At 39.4% G+C, this 22,062-nt stretch overlaps 1 protein-coding gene across 2 annotated transcripts; it reads right to left on the bottom strand.

The window, feature by feature from the left end:
• Positions 1-221: 221 nt before the first annotated feature.
• Positions 222-21,233, bottom strand: wdr17 (WD repeat domain 17). 2 transcript variants are annotated; one of them, XM_066718142.1, is made up of 29 exons: positions 21,082-21,233; positions 20,558-20,741; positions 20,210-20,440; positions 19,641-19,892; positions 19,049-19,171; positions 17,340-17,527; positions 16,176-16,344; positions 15,988-16,079; positions 15,493-15,575; positions 14,874-14,960; positions 14,153-14,317; positions 12,933-13,135; positions 11,932-12,081; positions 10,593-10,723; positions 10,063-10,188; positions 9,745-9,900; positions 8,328-8,392; positions 8,057-8,189; positions 7,269-7,360; positions 5,462-5,561; positions 5,059-5,198; positions 3,922-3,942; positions 3,288-3,399; positions 2,874-3,015; positions 2,483-2,585; positions 2,289-2,390; positions 1,880-1,978; positions 1,469-1,652; positions 222-628 (listed from the first exon to the last, which is right to left on the bottom strand). In XM_066718142.1, exons 1-29 carry the CDS (start codon positions 21,202-21,204, stop codon positions 509-511), a joined length of 3,876 nt encoding a protein of 1,291 aa, XP_066574239.1. In that variant the 5' UTR covers positions 21,205-21,233; the 3' UTR covers positions 222-508. The 2 variants fall into 2 exon arrangements, with proteins under 2 accessions (XP_066574239.1, XP_066574240.1); XM_066718143.1 differs by lacking the exon at positions 3,922-3,942.
• Between the last annotated feature and the right edge of the window lie 829 nt (positions 21,234-22,062).

Genomic DNA, 22,062 nt, shown 5'->3' with positions numbered 1-22,062 from the left:
GGACTAACTTTTCCATAGTTAGACAAAACAACTTCAGAGCTTAAACATCTACAGATCCTCATGATTGTAAAACTTGGCTTGGAAAAGAAACCTGACAGCTTTTAATACCAGTGTTATAGGGAGCTTAATGATTGTCTAAGTAACTAAAGTCTTTTTAAGATGGATTTACTTACACCGTGTACTTTAAGGAGAAAATAAGGAAAGCAATAGATTACATTACATTGAGTACAAAGTGTTTATTGTTTTTCCTACAGTTTTCAGATTCTGCCAGCAACTGAGCTTCACATAGTCTGCATACTATATCATGTTCCCCACTGAACAAAATTGGTTTGATCTTGAAATTAACAATAATTTAAAGTTATTTTTTACAGTAGCTCTTTCGCAGTGCTTTTAAACCAAATGTCAAGCATTTTCCCTTAAAATGGACACTGACTAATCTCCTATTAACCTCCACGAGTACGAAAAATAAATTAAATAAATAATAAAAGTGCATGCCTGTGCACTCTCTTTAGAAAGGATTGAGGCGAATCCCTGTTCCTAGTGGTGAAAAGGGGTTGACTTTTGCCCACATCAATGCATCGTTCAGTGAAATTGCTGACTTTCCATCTTCAAGGAAAAAGACTGGGCCCTGTGCAAAACAAACACACACACAAATAGCATTGGTTATACCTTTGCTGATGTGTCAGTCAATGTGATGGATTTGTGGAAATGACACTGACACTGGCTAAATATCCTACTGAATCCTTGGCTGAAGTGACCATTCGATACACAAATTACAAATTAAAACAGTGGCTACTTTCTACATGTGTTATACACAAGTCACTACTGTCATCCTTAGGGATGTTTGGTGGGTTGCTGTGACTCTAGTATCCCTCTCAAGAAAGTGTATTTTTTGAGTAAAACTGGGAAATAAGTCAATGTCTCATCCAGTGGAGTGGAAATCACAATCAAAAGAAACAGAAAAAATGGTAGGTATGTGAAAAAGACCCAATCAAGACGTTGACCCATCCGCAAATCACAGTTCATGAAGTTTTGATTCATAAATAGTTGAAAGTGGCTTCTAAACATAAATAAATCTTCAATAAGATATAGATTTGTACTTTGTGATCTGTGGGGAGGTCAACATTGTGATTTGGCCAACTCCCTATTGCCAGATCTTATTCTGATTGGCCACCTCTGGGGTAAACTGGGTACATGTGCACTTAACCAACACCAGACAGCGCCTCTGATTGTCTCTGGCAGTTGTTTTAGAGCTTGAATGGAGGACTATCTCTTTGGGGAATGCCAGTCTATACCAAATCAATTATTTTTCAGATAAGCACATACCCCTAATCTCACACACGTCAGCTGACGAAAGGATGCAGCCACTTTTAACGTGAATCTTGAATCCAGGGCTACACATCCAAACAGCCTCAGTATAACAACAAAGAATAAACAAAGGGACACCCTTCACAAGCGTTCAACAAACCTGTATCCTGGATCCTGTTAGACAGGAGATTTGGACATCCGAGTGGCTGGGAAGATTGGACCCAGTGACATAGTCCGGCCCCACCATTCCCCTGAGAGGCTCTTCTTTAATCCTGCCCAGCAAGGTTTCATATTCTTCACTCTGGGCATCAGTTGGGGGGGTGTACGGCACCTCCTCCGGAGATCTAGAGAGTCAAAATTGAAACCGCATCGAAAGCCAAACCACAACCAGCAATGATACGATCATCTGTTGTACTCAATCTAATTTCTATCCTTCAATAACACCGAAGCCATTGATGATTTGTAGGGGAAGTAGAAGATCATTCTTGGTGTAGAAAACGCAAGCTGCACTCAGGAGAGATGGGTACGCTCGTAGGTGCTGAAATATCATGTGCGTGGATTCTGGACTTACTTGTTCAAGGACTGTGTGCATGTTCTCCATGCGTCCAGTTCCAGGGAGAGCTGCTCAATCTGCAGAGGAACAGACACTTCCCGTCGTTTTAGCAGCTGGCTGAAAACAAATACGGCAAAGGAAAACCATCCATCCATTTTGAATCAATTCTTTATCCGGTTCAAGGTCCCCCCTAAACCTGCGCCTCTGTGTGTACTGTCACAGCTGTCAATCATTTTGGTGCATCACAGTCCACAATAATCGTTATGAACATGATGTTGTTGCAAAGCCTAATTAACTGTTATCTCCTATAAACCCTGTTACCCTGTAGCTACTATACAATTGTATACCAACCATCAAATAGTAAACACAAACAACTAATAATGGCTACTTAAGAAAATAATGTTACCAGCTTTTTCTGGCAGCTTACCTTGTATACTCATAAAGTGCAGAAACAATACTGGAGTATTGTCTTCTTATTGCCAACAAAGCACCAATATATCCACATAGTATTAGCAGCTCATTGCGATCTCTGAAAAGGAAAACAATCAGTTAATGGCTGGCACAGCACAGACATAGTCAAAGCTGGACAGAAATAAGGTAATACAGCTTGGGTATACTTACTCACTACACCTGTGAAGTACAAGGCGGTCAGTGCGAATGTAACTGAGGAGGTCAAGGATGGGGAAAACAGAGTCCAGGGTCCAGTCAGGACTGCTTATCTGCTCTGTTGGGGTGAGAGAGAGACGTGGAAGTGTTGACATGGCTTACATGCATATCCGAAGACAAAGTATTAGTGATAACATGATCAGACGTTCTCCTTATAGTCTTAGCAAACAACACATCTATTCTGAAAGAGCTGAATAAGCACAGGATTTTGCCAAAACTGTTCCCACCTGTTGCCACCTGTTTTAAAGAAAGTCTGTCACAGGAGATTAATGAAAGGATTGAGAGAATCGCAAGTAATTAAAGAATACGTCAAACATAATACTGGAAATATTCCAAAGACTCCTACCTTTCACAAACTGAATGCCGATAGGAAGGGCTTTTTCTGGTTCTGGACTTAAAAGGTAATATTTGACGGCTTGGAAGATCTCTCCATCATTGTGTGCCGCTTCTGCTAATTCCACACATTCTTCTAAAATTGGCAATTTACACTTGAAAGAAAGCAAACATGAACCATTATAACATCATTTACAAAATAAAATTATAAAAACAATAGTGTATAATAGTGTACTTTGGTCATGTTTGATACTAGAAGGTTCTAGAAAGTAGTATTTAGATTAATAGCATTTCTGGATATTTTACAACTTTATTCTCTCTGTAATGTTTATGATACAGATCTCTGCTTACTTCATCTGTCTGTGTTACTCAACACTACAAAACACTTTTTGTAAGAGCTATACAGTTATTATTACCAATCACTCACTTTTTCACGAAGGTCATTAATTTCTGCAGTGCTCCCTGGGTAGAAAGCACAGAGTTTGACTAACAGGATTTCGTTATCTGGAATCATGTTTAACAAATCAGCAGCCAGGTCCCTGAAATGAAACACAAAATCCATTAATTTAGTTGAGCATATGTTGGTTTCATTTCTTCTTTGAAAAGAGCACATAATCATTCTATCCACACACACAAATATTTACAAATTTTTGAAATGTGTGATCCCAAATCGGTCACTTTTGTGTATATTTAAATAGGTAGGATATATATTTTAGTCCGTAATCCATATATTTATTTTATAGGTTGACATATGTTAAGGTTAATTTCTACAATCTATTGTCTACATAAAAAATACTTATATGACTTACCGACTAAAATATATTTAAGTGAACTGTCCACACTCATACAAGAACACCTGAACAGAAAATTAAGTGAGTTTTGTACTGGTTATGCAGAATGCATGCTCTACAGCTATGGTGTTTGGCACAGTATTGTTATTCGCATTAGGAGAGGTCTGTGCTGTCAGTATTAGAACAACAAAACGGTGATTGGCAAGATGATGTTTGATACAAAACATGAACAAGTTAGGTAATGTCTTCTAACATATTCGAGCAAAATACCTGTTTCCAACAGATGGAAAGCTGAAAAGAAAATTCAAAGTAATGAGCACCAACAATGCATTTTCAACACAGTGGAGAGCGACAGCATGGGAAACAAACAACTCGGCAATGGATGGAAACGAACCAGCAATAATTGTTTAAACAGCAACAGCTTGTGCAGTGAAAACATGTGGAAACTGATGATGTGAAACAATCAAATCCCCTTCACACTCTCAAGTGGTTCATTTATGGTTCAGCTTTTTATTATTCAATGGTTAGCCCTATTTTGAGAGGATGCTACACATAGGCCCAGACCAAATCAAAAGTTTGACCTAACTGCAAAGAAACATGACAAACTTGTATCTGAGACTATCTTATATATATATATATATATATATATATATATAAGATTGTAAGTAGCAAACTACAAACATGTTCTTGATCATTCAGGAGTAGATGAAAGAAGAATTGGACAATAAATTAGGCCCCAACTGATTAAATGTTTGTATTTTTCATTAGCAGATGGGTCAAACTTTTGATTGAATCCCAGCGAAAGTTTGCGTAATCTTGCCCTTGGTCTCGCCCAGTGGTTCTCAATGGGGTTTATGTGGGCACTGATTAGTTTTTTTCTAATTTCCTTCTGAAACAGCTAGTCCCTTTCTTCTCCAATATGTTTCAGTCACCTTCCTGATAGCAGATGCAAAGAACAAAGTCATGTTACAGTAAAGCCCACTACCCTGGCCACAATACACCTCTAAGATGTACAGGCTGTGGTAGACATGGTAGACACGAGAACACAATTGCCCACAGCCATCATTGTTCACTCACTTTATTCTAGATCATGTAAAATGTTTACAGGTCTATATTAGATTTTATTGTATTTATGTTTTTTATTTTGCTATACGTTTGTTGTATGTTTACCAAAAACTGTTGTATGTCTGTAAAGCGCTCTGTGGCTACCCTGCGAAGGGCGCTATACAAATAAAGATTTATTGATTGATTGATTGATTGTAAGGACAGCAAGCCGAGACCAAATCAGATCCTGGACCTATCAGTGAAATGTGAATTTAGACTTGTATGCAATGAGCACCACTGGTCTAGCCCAGACTCTCAGCATCCGTTCATTAAACCAACACCACAGCTAAACAGTCCCCTCACCATGTAGTAGCTGTCATGTATTTCCACGCAAGCAGCTCCAGCACATAATGCAAGGCCTGCGCTGCTTCTTCCCCAAGCACAGTCCCAACGCACACCGCCAGCTCCAGCTCGTTGCCGCGGATCAAACTAGCCATCGCCATCTTCGTGAAAAAGTGAAAAACACAGAATGACATAAAACAGATACATGTCCATAGTCCATGCTCACCCCAAGACTACAGATATCATTACTGAAGTTTTATTTTGCTGGTTACGTTATGTATTAGGAACTTCACCCTGACTAAACTTCAATCACTGATATCACAGACGGATAAAAGATTCATGAAGCAGAATAATTCTGAAACGAAGGAAAGCTGTTATGAGATGGCAGCTGGCAGTCTAAGCCAGCCTGTAGGAGGGATAGTACCTCTGTATTGTCCACTGCCAGGTGACAGCAGGCAGCCAGCACGGCTCGCCCATCTTGAAAGTACCACTCTGCCAGCTCTTTGCAAACCCGGTGTAACAGCCTGAAAGAAAGCAAGGACCAACATCGCTCTGAAATGCAGCTCAAAGGCCAAGATGGAAGCACAACCGATAGAACAAGCTTAGATTTGATACCATTGTATGAACTCCACCCTGTTTGTGACTTCCATCAGAACCACTTGGACTTTTTTTTATATTGTGATTCTATATACACTCACCTAAAGGATTATTAGGAACACCATACTAATACTGTGTTTGACCCCCTTTCGCCTTCAAAACTGCCTTAATTCTACGTGGCATTGATTCAACAAGGTGCTGAAAGCATTCTTTAGAAATGTTGGCCCATATTGATAGGATAGCATCTTGCAGTTGATGGAGATTTGTGGGATGCACATCCAGGGCACCAAGCTCCCGTTCCACCACATCCCAAAGATGCTCTATTGGGTTGAGATCTGGTGACTGTGGGGGCCAGTTTAGTACAGTGAACTCATTGTCATGTTCAAGAAACCATTTTGAAATGATTCGACCTTTGTGACATGGTGCATTATCCTGCTGGAAGTAGCCATCAGAGGATGGGTACATGGTGGTCATAAAGGGATGGACATGGTCAGAAACAATGCTCAGGTAGGTCGTGGCATTTAAACGATGCCCAATTGGCACTAAGGGGCCTAAAGTGTGCCAAGAAAACATCCCCCACACCATTACACCACCACCACCAGCCTGCACAGTGGTAACAAGGCATGATGGATCCATGTTCTCATTCTGTTTACGCCAAATTCGGACTCTACCATCTGAATGTCTCAACAGAAATCGAGACTCATCAGACCAGGCAACATTTTTCCAGTCTTCAACTGTCCAAATTTGGTGAGCTTGTGCAAATTGTAGCCTCTTTTTCCTATTTGTAGTGGAGATGAGTGGTACCCGGTGGGGTCTTCTGCTGTTGTAGCCCATCCGCCTCAAGGTTGTACGTGTTGTGGCTTCACAAATGCTTTGCTGCATACCTCGGTTGTAACGAGTGGTTATTTCAGTCAAAGTTGCTTTCTAACAGCTTGAATCAGTCGGCCCATTCTCCTCTGACCTCTAGCATCAACAAGGCATTTTCGCCCCCACAGGACTGCCGCATACTGGATGTTTTTCCCTTTTCACACCATTCTTTGTAAACCCTAGAAATGGTTGTGTGTGAAAATCCCAGTAACTGAGCAGATTGTGAAATACTCAGACCGGCCCGTCTGGCACCAACAACCATGCCACGCTCAAAATTGCTTAAATCACCTTTCTTTCCCATTCAGACATTCAGTTTGGAGTTCAGGAGATTGTCTTGACCAGGACCACACCCCTAAATGCATTGAAGCAACTGCCATGTGATTGGTTGGTTAGATAATTGCATTAATGAGAAATTGAACAGGTGTTCCTAATAATCCTTTAGGTGAGTGTATATGTAAAACAGAAGCTTTGCTGACGTAAACTGCAAAAGAAAAATGTTGCTCAATACAGTGGACCTACACCAAACTGAATCTCAGCCTTTCTGATATATTTGACACTTACATTGCTAAGGGTCGTCATTTTACTGTTGATTCAATTGTCATCTGCTTCGGATTGCTTTGTTGTCTGACTGTGCGGCTGTCAGCAGTGATCGCTTCAGCCCACACTGTAAATAACACTAGGGCCATTCCAGTTTGGTTCCACATCAATTCCTTGCCCCCTTAACGCTGCTTTGGCAGTTCTCTGGCGTTTTAAACAATAAAACCTACCCGTTAAATGTGTCCACGTTGTGGTCGTCTGCACTCGGGGAGTGATTGATGGAGGCAGACTGTGGCGTGTGGATGTTTCCTTCACAGGCCGCCTATTGGTAAACAATAGAATTTGACTGCCATGATGGTGAATAGGCGGTTAGACAGTTTTTGCTGTTTATAGTTTTACATGAGAAAACGTCTTGTGATATCCAAGAGGCAAACCATCCCATAGCATACATTGTCTATGGTAATAATTACATTACTGCTTGTATTTGACCTGCCCCTGTACTGTATTTTGTAGTTGATCTTAGTTTAACTTTAATCAGGGCTTTTTAAAATAATTTCAAGACACATATAGACTTATCCATGGAGCACTGAGATTCGTAACAAACTCGCCATCCCTAACACATCGCTGTGAGTTGTACAGCAAATGGGGTGGCCCTCACTTTCAACTCTCAGTTTTGTTTCACTGGTATATTTTTGTTTATAAAGTTATTCTGGGAAAACTTCCATCTTATCTTAGTGCTTTGGTAACCACCAGTACAAATATTTACCAAGTCAGTCTGCAATATGTTTTTCAATTCCACGAATGAGTAATGAACTTTTAGTTCTGTTGCTCCTTGGTCAGGGAACAACCTTCAAAAACTGATTATATCTCAAGTAGAAAATGTAAAGAAAAGTATATTGTGTTGTGTGTACATTGCTCTGTGATCGTCTGGCTATCGCTGCTTTCTTGGCTCTCTTGAATGGGACCTCCTGATTAAAAGGTTAAAATAATATAATACATTTAAATATCTCAAGGCTACCTGAGCAACAAGCAGTGCTTCCTTAAGCTGTCCTCTTGAAGTAAAAAATGTGACCAGTTTCTTCACATCACCTGTGGCAATGCAGTAAGGAATTACATCGTCATTTTCTTCCTGTATTAGCTGGTCAGCTCTTCTGCATTAACAAAAACACACGTACTTTAAAACACAGAAGTATTCCTACTGGGAAAAAAAATACTATCATGATCACAATATTGAATCCAGTATGATTTTTGACTTGTACTACATGGTCAAACTTTGGTTGAAAAATTACCTCTGCATAAGTTTTTTCCAGTATTTCATAGACACACCAGGGGCAACAGATAAAGCTTTGTCCCACTATAACAAAACACATTCATACAGATATTATTTTAGTTTATGAATTGAAACGATGTAACAGTGAATAAATATACAAGCACACACAGATACATACACAGTGCCTTGCAAAAGTACTCACGCCCCTCATGAAGTTTCTTGGACTTTATATTTACAATCTGCACTACCTAGGTAAATAAGTTAGATTTTCAAAGATTAGAAGATTCTCAATTGCATAAGTATTCAACACCAGGTGCAAAAGATTAATTTGAAAGGTTACAAAATGTGTGTCTCTGTGTACTCAAAGTGGTTTAACTTGACTTCAGAGTAAATTCACCTTTGCTGTAAGTTTCCTCAGATAAATATTGATTATCAAGCCACTTGTTTCCAAAACAAGTCAGGGAAAATGGATGGTGTAAAGTACAGGGAAATCTTAGAGGAAAACCTGCTTCAGTCAGCCAACAATCTAAAACTGGGTTTCAGCAAGACAATACCAGAAAAAAAGGCCAAAATCACACTGGAATGGTCAAAAATGAAGAAAGTGAATGTTCTTGAGTGTCCCAGTCAAAATTAAATGGAAAATGAATTCAGAGATTTGAAGATTGCAATCCATCAATCATCCCCAGCAAACTTATCAGAACTGGAGCAATTGTGCAAGCATGAATGGGAAGAAATTACACCATCTCTGGAAGAAACCCATGCAAAAAGACTCACAGCACAGTACTGACTCAGGGGGCTGAATATGTATGCAATCAATACAATTTCAATTTAAATATATTTTCTTTGTAGGTTTTGGTGACATTCAACCTTCTGAACATATAACAGGGTTACGTTTGATCATTAGAGTTCTGAATAAAAGAAAAGTTCATGTAAAAACAGGTAGATATCATTTGTAAGTCATAAACATGTGAAATTTGAAATTTGTGGAAGGTGGTGAACACTTTTGCAAGGCTAGATAGATAAATAGATAGATAGATATTTTTAAATACAGAGTATTGTATACTATGCCTCTTCATAATAGAAGAATAACAGAGCATGATGTGATAGCTATGCAGACAACAACAATCTATGGAAAATATATTTATATAACACTTTGAAGTTTCAGCATAAGCAATATAAGCTTCTCTTGAATTTCACTGAATGTTTTAAAATTAAACGGAAGGTGAGAATACATTGGATTTTGTAAGGCTCATGAAGTCATTGGCTTATAGTTTTCTAAAATGTCATGTTCGTAATTTGTCTGCACTAGTTTTTAAGGAGTTTTTGGATGTTTGGGTTATTTATTAGTTTAGCACTCTAGGGAAATCTGCAAAACCTGGGCTATTACCAAGGGAACATCTTTTATTGCTTTATGTTGTGCATCACAATGGCTTTACCTCTCCAAGCTCAACCATAAGCTCACAGTATCTCTGAATCTGTCCCAGTCTCAGGTGGATTTCAGCAGCCTCTTTTAGCCTCTCTTCTTTGCTCGGTGCTCCAATGCCACCTCCAAACTTTGACATTTTCACTATGGTTAACTCCTGAGCTTCTGACTGGGAAACATCACAGAGAGCAACAAGGGTTTTAATGTGGATTATCAACATTATCTTTGCACAGCCACAGGTACGCCAGGCACAGTGACATTACACAGCATTCGAGAGCAAACATGAATTGAAAACTGAAAGCAATATTCCAAAGATAATGTATTTGCTTACTGTTTTAAATCTGACGAGGTGTTTCATATGCATGATGCCTTTACAGTAATTCTGAGGAAGTAAACTGTCATCCTGGCCCTTGATAACAGAAACAATATCCCAGAGGTTCTTACTCCCTCCTGGTGGCTGCAAAGTACAAAATAAACCGCTTCAGAAAAAGGAAAAGGTTCATGTTTTTATGCCTAGTTTGGAAACTCAGGCCCATACAATTGCTTCAAACCATTCATTTGAAACACAGTTACTTTGTCATTCATTTAGATTAAAAAATGATTTCCAGTTAACTATGCTTATATATTAATTTTGAGTTTATCAACTCCATCATAACTCATACCCCAGTTCAATCATCTGCAATCTTTACCGTATTCTTCAGGTCGATTAAGTAGATTTTAATGAAATATATGTATTGAACAGTAATGAAGCACACAATAGCATTGTTTCAAGCCAGCTCTCAACCTCCCTGTGTCATGACAGACGAGAACTAGTGACACTGGTGAACTCGGGTCTAAAATTAAATTTGAAAATATACTTACGGAGAAACATTCAGAAAACCACCTGAGTTTCTTCACTCGCACATCGCTCGTCAGTTTATCTAACTCTTGCTTGATGTCTCTTGAAACTTTACCGCAGAGAAGAGGTGGGGCGCCAGGCACCATTGCTCGGTCTGTGCAGACAAGGACAGTAAGTGATACCAGGCATTGTACCCAAGCAGTTCGGTGAACTCTTGCGGATACACTAAAGATCGCTTGTGATGGACTGTCTTTGGCTTTTGAAACAAAGCGCTGGTGTGATGTTGTTTTGAGTGATTTCCAACTGTCCTGGGGAGCAACTGTTCCTGCTGCTTTTCAGTTCTCAGTTACTTCATTTGTAACCGAAACCGATCTCATAACTTGTTTCATTTGACTTGTTGGCAAATTCAAGTTCCTTATGTAGTTTCATATTTAGCTTGAAATCTCCAACTGTTTCAAATAATGCAAAAATCTGAGATTAGACATTTGTTCGATGACGGTTTCAATTAAGTAATTGGTAGCTTAGCATAATGAGTCCCCAGGACCACAGTTTTTAGGTCGCACATTTACATTTAAACATAATTTAAAACAAATAAATGAAAAACATTCTGATTGTCCATGGATTTTGTATTTATTTGTTTCTTACTGGTTCATGTAAATTGATATGAACCTGCCTAAATATATACACAGATGAGAAGTAAATTAGATCAATGATTTTTAACCCTGATTCTGGAGAACCTATTGTGTCTATTGTGTCTACCAGCAACGTCAGAGTTATCTCATTAAACCTTATGAAGCCAGTGTGACATACAGTTACGTCCATAAATATTTGGACAGTAGTCATCATTTTGGCTCTGTACGCCACCACAATGGATTTGAAAGGAAACAATCAAGATGTGCTTTAAGTGTAGACTTTCATCTTTAATTTGAGGGTAGTTACATCCAAATTGGGTGAATGGTGTAGGAATTAAACCCATTTTCATATGTGGTCCCCCCAATTTTCAGGGTTAAAAAGTAATTGGACAAACTAACATAATCATTAATTAAATTGTGAGTTTCAATACTTGGTTGCAAATCCTTTGCAGTCAATGACAGCCTGAAGTCTGGAACCCATAGACATCAGCAGATGCTGGGTTTCTTCCCTGGTGATGCTCTGCCAGGCCTGCACTGCAGCTGTCTTTAGTTCCTGCTTGTTCTTGGGGGTTTTGGCTTCAGTTTTGCCTTCAGCAAGTGAAATGCTGCTCAATTGGATTCAGGTCAGGGGATTGACCTGGCCATCATTTCCTGAGCTTCAGCTAAATTCATTGAGATCAAGACTATTATTGGACAGGCAGCATCATGGGTACGCCCTCCTCAGACTCACCGGTGTTGCCAATTATCTCATCCCAGCTGTGGTCAGCAAGGATGTTGACCAGCAGGGGGGCAATGAGAGGCGTCAGGGACCACAGCCTCACAGTGGAGTCCCGCGAGCAAGACGCCATGGTGAAGGGGCAGCTGGAGTGGCAGGTCAAACCTGCAACGATTGAGAAAGTCAACACGTCTGATAGAACCCTACTGAACTTGCAAGAGTAGGCTGTGAAATTAAAAATACAAACTAAAACAAACACAAATGTAGCCTAGCATGTTGTCAGCTTCAGAAATCTGGCCTGGTCTTTTAAGTCAAATAATAAGAACCTAGACTTTTTTTTCCACTCATGATGTCCTAAATTTGAAGTTCCCAGTTGTGTTTGTCTGTTTGTGTTATGATTCTTAAGCTTCTTGAAGCTGAACATTGGGGAACATTTAAAGTCAGACTGGATAGGATCCTTGGATCACTCAGTTATTAATGGACACCAAATGAGCATGATGGGGCGAATGGCCTCCTCTCGATTGGACACTTTCTTATGTTCTTACGTTCTTCTGAAGTTGAGAGGAGACAAAGCTTGCGTCCTACAAAGAACAGTGTCAGATCTGTCTACTAATTATCGCCCTGTATGCCCTGAATGACCAGAGCCCCGGCTATTACACCAATAAGAGGACGTGGTGACGTGGTTAGAAGTGCTTATAACCTAATCCTACAGGAGACTGTGAAAACTCACAGGGATCCACTGTTGTGTGGGGATAGGCGGCCCAGCTGGCTATTTCCCATCCCTGGGATCTCCCCATTACAGCCAGACAATAGCAGACACTTCAGGGTGGATTAAATCAAAACTTTAACCCACCGGCTAATAGCAAAATAAAATGTTAGAGGTTACATTTATGATTAGAAGAAAGAAGCATCTTACTCAAAATGAAGCCGTGACTCAGTACAGTTTTGTATTTTATTTTTATTAGCGGTTGGGTCTAATTTTTGATTTAATCTTTAATGAGATTTTGGTTCCGTACCATACACATCTGCGCCGTGATCATACACGGTGTCTAAGCAGGTCCCGTCTCTCGTGTCCCACACGCGGATGGTGTAGTCCCAGCTGCCCGAGATCAGGAGGTAGGGGACCTCGGTGTTCCACATGAGTCCTCTCACAGGAGCAGTGTGGCCGCTCAGGACATTAATGCAGGCATCCTGGGTGTAGTCCCAGATCCGCACTGTGCTGTAAACGAAGAAAAGCCATGCCTATATGCGCAGAGATAGACATTCATGAATTGTGGACATATGGGAATGATGTCCAATTTGTTTATAACATGCAGTTGATTATTCGTGGATGTCAGTTAGTACCTGGTTTATTAATACATCATTGATATGATTTAAATTATCTGTTTATGTCATTTGAAAGGTAATCGGTGCGCAGATATTTTGACCGTTATGTATAAATAATTTCTAATTGATCGGAATACGAAACAGTGAATAATCAATGGAGGTCAGGAAAACAAACAGGAAAATGAAGACGTGAGTTAAAAAACTTGAACGGGTCTGTAAAGCCAATTAAGATATGCTGATGCTCATTCTACCAAGACTAAAATAAAATGAGCTAAAAGGACAAACACACAGGTTAGATATTTGATTATAATTGCATTATAATTGTCTGAAATAGTTTAAATTATAATGTTGTAGCTTTATAAAGCATCCCTACCATTTTACATGATGGGCACCTCATTCATGTATAGTTTCCTCTGAACTTTCCCCCTGGCATCTGTCAAAACTGTTGTAGCATTAAAAATGCACTCTGAAGAGACTTGTAATTGTAGGTAAGAAAGAAACTAAACTAAACAACAAAGAAACAAACAAAAAACATTTGCGCGTTCGAGCCCAATGAATGTTCTCCTGAAACGTATATATCTTGTTTGGATTTCTTTTTTGTCTTTTGTTTTGAGAGAAAGATTATGATCATTTAATTACTGTCTTTAATAATGGTCAGATGCTTTAAACTGCAAATCTGTCAATAGCCTTTACTGTTAAGCAGCCAATCTGGTGTAAGTGAATCACCCTCCTGCATCTTTTACCCAAAGTGTGTCCACGATACATACATTTAATGCAATGCAGATCCTAAAACAAACCCCATTTCCTACTATGGTAAATTTGGACGAGAGAACAGAAGAAGCACTGTACCAGGATTTCAGGTAAGGAAACTCATAGGAATTATAGAGTAGGATGGTAAAATGTCATTTACCCGTCGTCAGACCCACTGCACAGTATTCCCTCTCGGAGTGGAGACCACCTGACATGAAACACTTTGGCCGTGTGTCCAGTGAACACCTTGAGTGGCTGATCAGAACTGGTTGCTAAATAATACACCCGGACATTCTTGTCCTCACAGCCAGTAGCAATCATATCTCTGCACATTGAGAACAAACAAACAAAAGAAAACAAAAGACACGCTTTTAATTGTTGTTGTTGTAGCTGACTATAGTCTCACTGCTTGCATGCAAGGACAGTTTAACATCGACAGTCAGAAAGTGACACTCAACCGTGTAACATGTTTTGCATGTATGATCAGAGCTGGGGTTCAAACCTTAGACACACTTTTGAAGAATCAAGTGTGATGTACGTTTCACAAACTTGCAAATATTTCATGAAAAACAGTATTGTTATACTATGGTCTATTTATTAGCTGTATTCCAACCCATGGGTGTTAATTTGCCTCAAACAATGCAGAAAACCCATCAAGAGTTTGTGCATTTTCACCGATTCACTGTGGAGGAAGCCCCCATTATACGGGTATCAATATAAAAGTATGGGATTCCCTCTTTTCTATTCACAAAACACATTATAATAACAATGTCTTTTCAGCCATTAATCAATGTCTGATTGGCAGCACCTGGATGGACTGATTGCAATGATCATACTGTATGTGCAGTAGCAGCTGCATGTCTGTAACTGTTGTCACTTACTTGTTGTTCTGGCTCCAGTCGCAACCAAACACTGCAGCTGGGTGCTTATATTTGTGCAGCACTTTTCCATCAATTGTTCGGATTATGCTGCAATTGTAACAAATTAATACAACAACATGAATACAACGTACATATATAAACAAATAATTGGATGATTGTTAGGTAATTAATAATGTTGTTTTACACATCTACATTCCCCCCTCCACCTCATTAACTGTAATATTGTATGCTTAACATTACTGAATAATAGCTTTATATTGTATTGCTATTCTTCTTCTCCTTCTTATACAGAGATTTATATCTAAAAGCACTGCAAAATCAACTCTATACTTAGTTTCAGGCTCTATGAATGCTTCACATAATGCTGATGTTTGCACAAACTTAAATAAAGTGAATAAGCACACAGATGGTTGGATTTTTAAAAGCAATCAGACCGTCATTGCCTTTCCATTTACACCCGTCCATAGTGTTTAAAATACAGCCCAAAGCTGCCTGAAGGGAATTAGGAACGGAACATCATAACTTATTCTAGATGTGTATGTGCAATTCAACAACATTACATTACATTAATTTCATGCCGAATAGTGATGTTAATGTTGTACATCCGAGTAACACTCACCAGAACCCGTCTCCACTGCACGTTGCTATCCGTTTAGAGTCCTTATGGCTCCATGCAATGCAAAATATGCCATTCTTTCCATGCTTAAAATGAGAGGAAAAACACACCAATGAACTCCACAGGACTAAAATGAGGAAGTAAAATGACAGTTCAAAAGCAAATTTAAATGTAGCATGTCACTTTAAAAGGGTACGTTAACCATTAAGGTATGCATCAACATTGTTCTTCAATCCTGATCTTAACTGCTATTGACTGATGCTCTTAAAAGGAATTGATATGCATCAATAGGTATTTGAAGAAAGTATGACCTTCATGACAGTGAAGGTGCTAGCATGACTTATTTAAGATGGTTATGGCTGGTTACAGTTTTGATTTATGATACAATACGCTGCTAATCAAAACAAGCAACACATAATTGAAAAAACAGTGCCATATATCACACACTGTCCTTAAATTACGTAGTTCTGGTCTAAGCCATAACAAACTGAAACGTACCTCATTAAACCTGGTTATCATTTTGCCTTTTTTCACATCCCATATAAAACCACCGTTGCGAGACGTGGCCCCCGCGATGCAGTTCAAGTCTCCTTTTAGAAAAGAAAAGAAACAAATAAATCCATAAAAAAAACATACGTATTACTCCAAGTATCACTTGGCCAGCGTTGGAGATTTGCCGCTCTCACCCGGGGCCCAGGAAAGGGAGTAGATCACCCCCTCGTTGCCTGGAGAGGTGTACACCGCTGTGAGAGTGTTGATGTCCCACACTTTGATTGTTCCATCAAAAGAAGCCGTGGCCAATAAGTTTGGGTCGTCAGGTTTGAACTTGCAGTCGAATATTGTCTCAACATGGCCCTGTGTGGGAGCACAGAAGGAATCCACTGATGTAGGCCTCCATCACCTGCATCGATGCCTCAATTATATAACCTCTCTGAATCGGCAACAAAATTCAATTTTAAACTTTTGCTTAAGAACTTCATATATATGTTTTGGGCTTGGATATGTGTATATTCTATGATTGTTTGGATTTTTTAATGTATCTACACTTTAGTTTGGTGTTATTTCAATTCACATGGAATGACTTATCATTTGGCGGGTACTAAATACTAAATACAAGTACTGAAATTCAAACACTTTGGCGGATGTGGTTTGCGAATTGGTAGTTTTATAATGTGAATTAATTAGTTCTTAGCGATTTTTGGCGGAAATGCGAATTTGGCGGATTAAAGAGTGGCAGATAAATGAGAGTGGACCTGTAGTGGCTATTAACTGTTTATTAAAAATATTAAATTGTTTTCATTGAAGTGTCATATTACACTGCTGAGTCTGGCTCAAGCATGATTACAATCATATTAGTGTACTAAAAACCACTAGAAGCTCTGATAGTATAACACTTTGTATATTTTGCATGAGCATCATGTGGCAGGGATACTACTGTAATTGCGTGAGTTTCGCTGGTCCTGGAGGACCTCCTACCCTGATGGATTTTGTTCTAACCAAGCTCTCAATTACTTAATTGAACTCTTAATGAAGTAATAATTTGCTTACACTTGACTTTCGAAATTGTGTAACTCATAATTGGCTCCTTAATAAGATAATATGTTCTTTATACAATTGTATACTTAACTTAAAACCCCTACTGTTTAAAATAATAAAAAGGTTCTGGTTTAGGAAATTATTAGTTCAATTAAGGGTTCAATTAAGTAACTGAAAGCTCGGTTAGAACAAAACCCAGCAGGGTAGGGGGTGCGCCAGGACCAGGATTGAGAACCACTGGTTTAAGTGAAAGTATCTTACTAGAAGTATATGCAATACCACAGATACAGGTGTATCAGATGTGTATTCCTTACCAGGTCTCTGAGAAAGTCCCATTTCTTAGCTCCCATGTCATAGAGACCAACCCCTCCATCCATAAAGCAGCAGACAGCGTGGCCAGGGGGCAACGAGAAGGCCTGGTTTTGTGACAGAGTGGGGGGGGGGACTGCTTCACTGGTTGAAGATGTGTGATGGTTTCTCGTTGGCGAATTCGTAGAGAAAGCTAAAACGAAGAACCACTGATGATTCAAGGTTTGAAACTGGACTGGTGTTGTGCACACTGTCATGTCCTAAATTAGAGTAGTCAGTTATACCACTTTTTATGGTCACACTTTATAATAAGGTGGGGTGATTCCTCATTAATAAATATATTAATTCCACAGGATTAACACGTGAATGTTTCATGCACTTCATCTGAGTTCTGACAGGGTTAGGGTTCGGTTTAGTGTTCAGATTTAGTGTTCAGGTCAGGGTCAGGGGTTAGAGTTAGGGTTCATGTGCTCAGCATCAGAACTCAGATGAAGTGCACGAGGTATTGATGTTTTAATCATGTGATATTCAGATATTAATTCATGAGCAATCACACCACCTTATTTAAAAGTGTTACCCTTTCTTATCTGACATGCAACTTGTATTATGTAAATCAAAGCTAAGTCTAAAGGCCACGATACACCATGACATTTCCATACAATCTGAATGCAACTCATGATTTCCTCAAAATTTCTGTGAAATCGGAGGAAGTCCTATTTCTTGTGATTTAATGCGATTTCAAGCAAAGAGCAGAGCCCAATTTTCATGAAATCGCATGAAATCAAATTAAATCGCCCTGGACAAGTATCCAATCAGAAACCATGAAGGAGTCACGTGACAACATCGGCTACATCACAGGAAACCTTGAACAGCAGATAGGAAGTTGGACAGGTGAGCAGAGCCAGAGAAGCGACAGTTTTCACACTGCTTACGGCTACACATGAAACTGTGGTAAAGTGGCAAAAGCCATTCATTAAATATTAAATAAACACTAATTAATAAATTAATACATATTTTCCTTTCAGTCTTGTATTTCTTACCTCCAATTTCATTTTCCTCAAATCATAGTCGTATGTCCTATATACACAGGGTTGCTCTTTTCCACAGATCATCTAGTGTTTTGATGTTACTGTATTTATTTTAAATATATGGCCAGCAATTACATGAAGTAGTTACTGGTAAGTTAGCTTTGTTAGTCTTTGTTCAAGTCCTGCAAACGAACCCTCTTATTTTCTTTTTAAGGTGGCAAAAGCAAAATAATCAATATCTCCGTTTTGGATACGGTAGCTAATAATAATACAAACCATAAGTTTAATTACAATAAGACATATACACACACATAGACATTTATATAAAGTATGAGTGCTCTATTACATTAACACAACCATAACAATGATGAATCATGATAAAATAAATATATCTATTAGAGGCAAATCACAAATTTGGACATGAAATTATATAATATACAAACAAGAAAGTGTCATAGTGTATCGCGGCTTTTAAGCTATAAATTAAAGGTATGTAATGGTTAAAATACTTAACAGCTGCTAGCTCAATATTAGGAAATAAATACAAGGGTTCTGAAAGCCAATTGTTTAGCTGAAAGGTACTATATAGAGGAGTTAGACAACTGAAAGAGTAGAAGAGACGCTGTTGAAATAGTGTGATCATTGCCTGTTGTATGATTGTGTTCTCATACAGTCATATTACTCACCTTTCTTGGCAGGAGGAGAGTTCAGTACATGTAACGCATGGAAGCCAGTCTTCTTTAACTTGAAATTATCCAGCGGGGTCGTCCTCGAAACATTCCACACACGCAACACACCAACCTGGGAGTCTGCAGGGAAGGACAGAATAGGAACAACTGTGTGTGTGCGTTTAATTTCATTTTCGTTAGGGTTCAATACCTGTACATGTTTAAAAAGACGTTTTGAAATGGCAAATGCATGCCCATCACAAGTAAATAACAACACATTAGAATATTAAAGACCTATTAACACTTAATACTCTATTTTGTTTATGGGTGTTAAGAGTATATGACTTGTTCCATACATAATGCATTTTAAATTATTAACAAATACAAGATCTCAGGTGTCTGAAGTATTCACATTCAGTGATTAACCATTAAAAGTCCCAGCTCCAGAATGTGATCAATCAAATAGCCCCAATAAGGAAATAGCGTGATTAGTTTTGATATTATTTATTTAAAATGACATACAAATATAATGTCAACTAGACAGATATAATATTAAACCTAACTGACATTTTCGAGTTCCCAAACAAACCGCAGCAGACGGGAAGCTCACCTCCTGTGATGAACATGCCGGGGGCACTGGGCACCCAGGCTAAGCACTGCACTGAAGCGGCGGCACTCGGGAACGTAAACGTCGTGATGCACGTCAAGGACTCCGAGTCGACCAGGCGGATCCCATTGTGGAGGTTCGCAACAAGGAGGTAATCAGTAGACAGGGGGTCCCACTCCAGGGCTGTGATAGGGTCTTCCTCATCAGTGCCCTCTAAAGATTCGGGCCTCAGTACATGTTTTTGGCTTTTGGAACCTGAAATACAATTATTATTATTATTACTACAGGAAGAGCATTCAAAATAGTTTTATATAGGAGCAGAACGACTACGTTGTCTGAGCAGAAAGCAGAAATGAGTAGGGAGTACAGCAGGGTCTACAAGAGCAGAAGTGGCAACAGAAGGGGATGAAAATGGTCGCATTTGGCAAGAGCTAATAAAGCTGCGATGGGAGGGGGAATACAAAAGCGATCTGACAGTATGTCTCAGGTTCAGCCGCAAAAGTCAGAGCAACTGGCGTAAGAAGAGCGGCACTTGTTTTTTTGTTGTTGTGGGTTTCTTAATTTTTTTTTACCAGGTTGAAAAATAGAGAGGCTTCCATCTGTGTGCCCAAACACAACTTTTCCTTTCTTTTTCGGGTGCCACCTGAAAAGGCAGATGTCAGACAGGAAGCTGTGCGCCTCTTTGTGCACGGCCACCCCACAGTCGGGCCCTGAGATGGTCCAGATGTACAGCGGGCCTCGATGGGAGACAAAGGCTACGGCGTCGCCCGAGTTCCAGCACCAGCTCAGAGAGGCAGGGATACCTGGGGTGAAAACGAAGCAGAGGCGGGCTATCACTCCACATCGATTAGCTGAAATACATTGCAGTTGTGAAATATGTTGGAGCAGCGCTGTGTTCAGACATGGGGTTTTGTGTCCACCTTTGGTGCTGTCCAGTCTTGCCACCACTTTTTGCTCAGCGACATTCCATATGATCAGCAGGCTGTCGGCGCTGGCGCTGGCGAACACATCCGGGCTGTGTGGGCACCAGGATATCGCCGTGATCGTCTTCTTGTGCTCTGACATGATCGCCCGGAGCTTGAACTCGTTGTACCTGTGGTCAAGCTGAAAGGAATAAGCTACGGTTTTCAGTTATTGAAGGACGGTAACCATCTTGTTCAGCAGGTCTACCTGTAACATTAGAAAACAATTACAATCTGTCATTTTTTGCAAATAGACGGGTGTAATATTTTAGGATTTTAGAGCCTCCTGGAATTCTGAGATGGGTAAAATATGTTGTCCAATAATGTCTAAAAATGTCTAGAAATATCAGCAGAGAACAAATTGTATGAAAATAAATCAACCTGAATTGTCCAAATATGCTCTGGCACAGGCCAAGTGTTCCTGTGAGGCAAAGTCTGCAACTGTACCCACTGTAAATAACTTTGTAGGTTTATGATCTTACCTGATAGACATATATAGCAAGTGTGGCACAATAGGCAAACCTGTCTCCGCTGGCAGCGCAGACGTCTTTGTTCCAGGGTTGACATCCTGCGGCCAAAAGGCCTACTTGTTTAACTTGTGACATTTTTATCTGCAAATGTAAAACAGTTGGGAGTTTACAAAAATATGCAGAACAAAAATGAAGGTGAGGATAGATGCATTATATTTAAATGAGTTAAAACAGCCCTCCAATATAGATTCATTAATGTTTGTAGTGATACTACTTAAATGTTCTTGTTTTAATGTTTACTTGTAGTTCTTACTAGTTTTGCCATTATGATCAATATACATTGACACTTCTGCAATTACAAATTCATCAGGTTCAGCAGCTAGGTTGTTGATGTTTGTTGTTATGAAATGTGATTGGTTATTAAAAAAATTACACCAAAAAAAACCAAAAGGCACTTGGCCTAAGCTTTTTCACTTGAGGGGTTGTGACAACAAAACAAGTTAAATAGGCTGATGCAGTTCAAATATCAGCACATATAATAGCCAAAAGCTTCAATCTGTAATTCAATGCATTCTAGATTTAAAGATTTTAGGGCAATCACTAATTTTTCTGCGGGAGCATGTGTTTGCAGTGCTAACCAAGGGCCATAGCGTTCTGTGCAAGGCAGGTTTGTAATACAGTTTCAATAACAACAAGAAATAAGAGCCTAAATCTGAAACTTGTAATTGAATATAGAGTATATTAAAGTTCTGTTTGAGAGGCCAGTCATTTTTCCGCAGCAGGGTGTGTTTCGGCGCGCTGACTGGAAATGAGCACTGCCATTCTGCGGAGGGAGGGAGCAATAGTTACACAGTGCAGTTTCGAAAGCAACACAAAAATCGTAGCCTAAAGCTTACACATGTAATTCAATGACTGTACATTCATTTTCTCAATTTGGTGGGATCACTTATTTTTCCGAGGGTTGCTTGAAGCGCACTGTTGAGTGAGACTGCG

Source organism: Amia ocellicauda, chromosome 12, assembly GCF_036373705.1.
Source record: "Amia ocellicauda isolate fAmiCal2 chromosome 12, fAmiCal2.hap1, whole genome shotgun sequence".
NCBI lineage: Eukaryota > Metazoa > Chordata > Actinopteri > Amiiformes > Amiidae > Amia > Amia ocellicauda.
The sequence above is the reverse complement of the archived record's forward strand: the minus strand, read 5'-3'. Positions and strand labels throughout refer to the sequence as shown.

Bases quoted from the DNA above. Each gene is read 5' to 3' on its own strand.
- wdr17 (XM_066718142.1), bottom strand. From the start codon at position 21,204: ATGTCACAAGTTAAACAAGTAGGCCTTTTGGCCGCAGGATGTCAACCC. The intron at 19,893-20,209 runs GTAAAAAAAAAT...ATTGTATTTCAG, and splicing joins CCTCTCTATTTTTCAACCTG to GTTCCAAAAGCCAAAAACAT. The intron at 3,943-5,058 runs GTGAGGGGACTG...TTTTCTTTTCAG, and splicing joins TACATGACAGCTACTACATG to CTTTCCATCTGTTGGAAACA.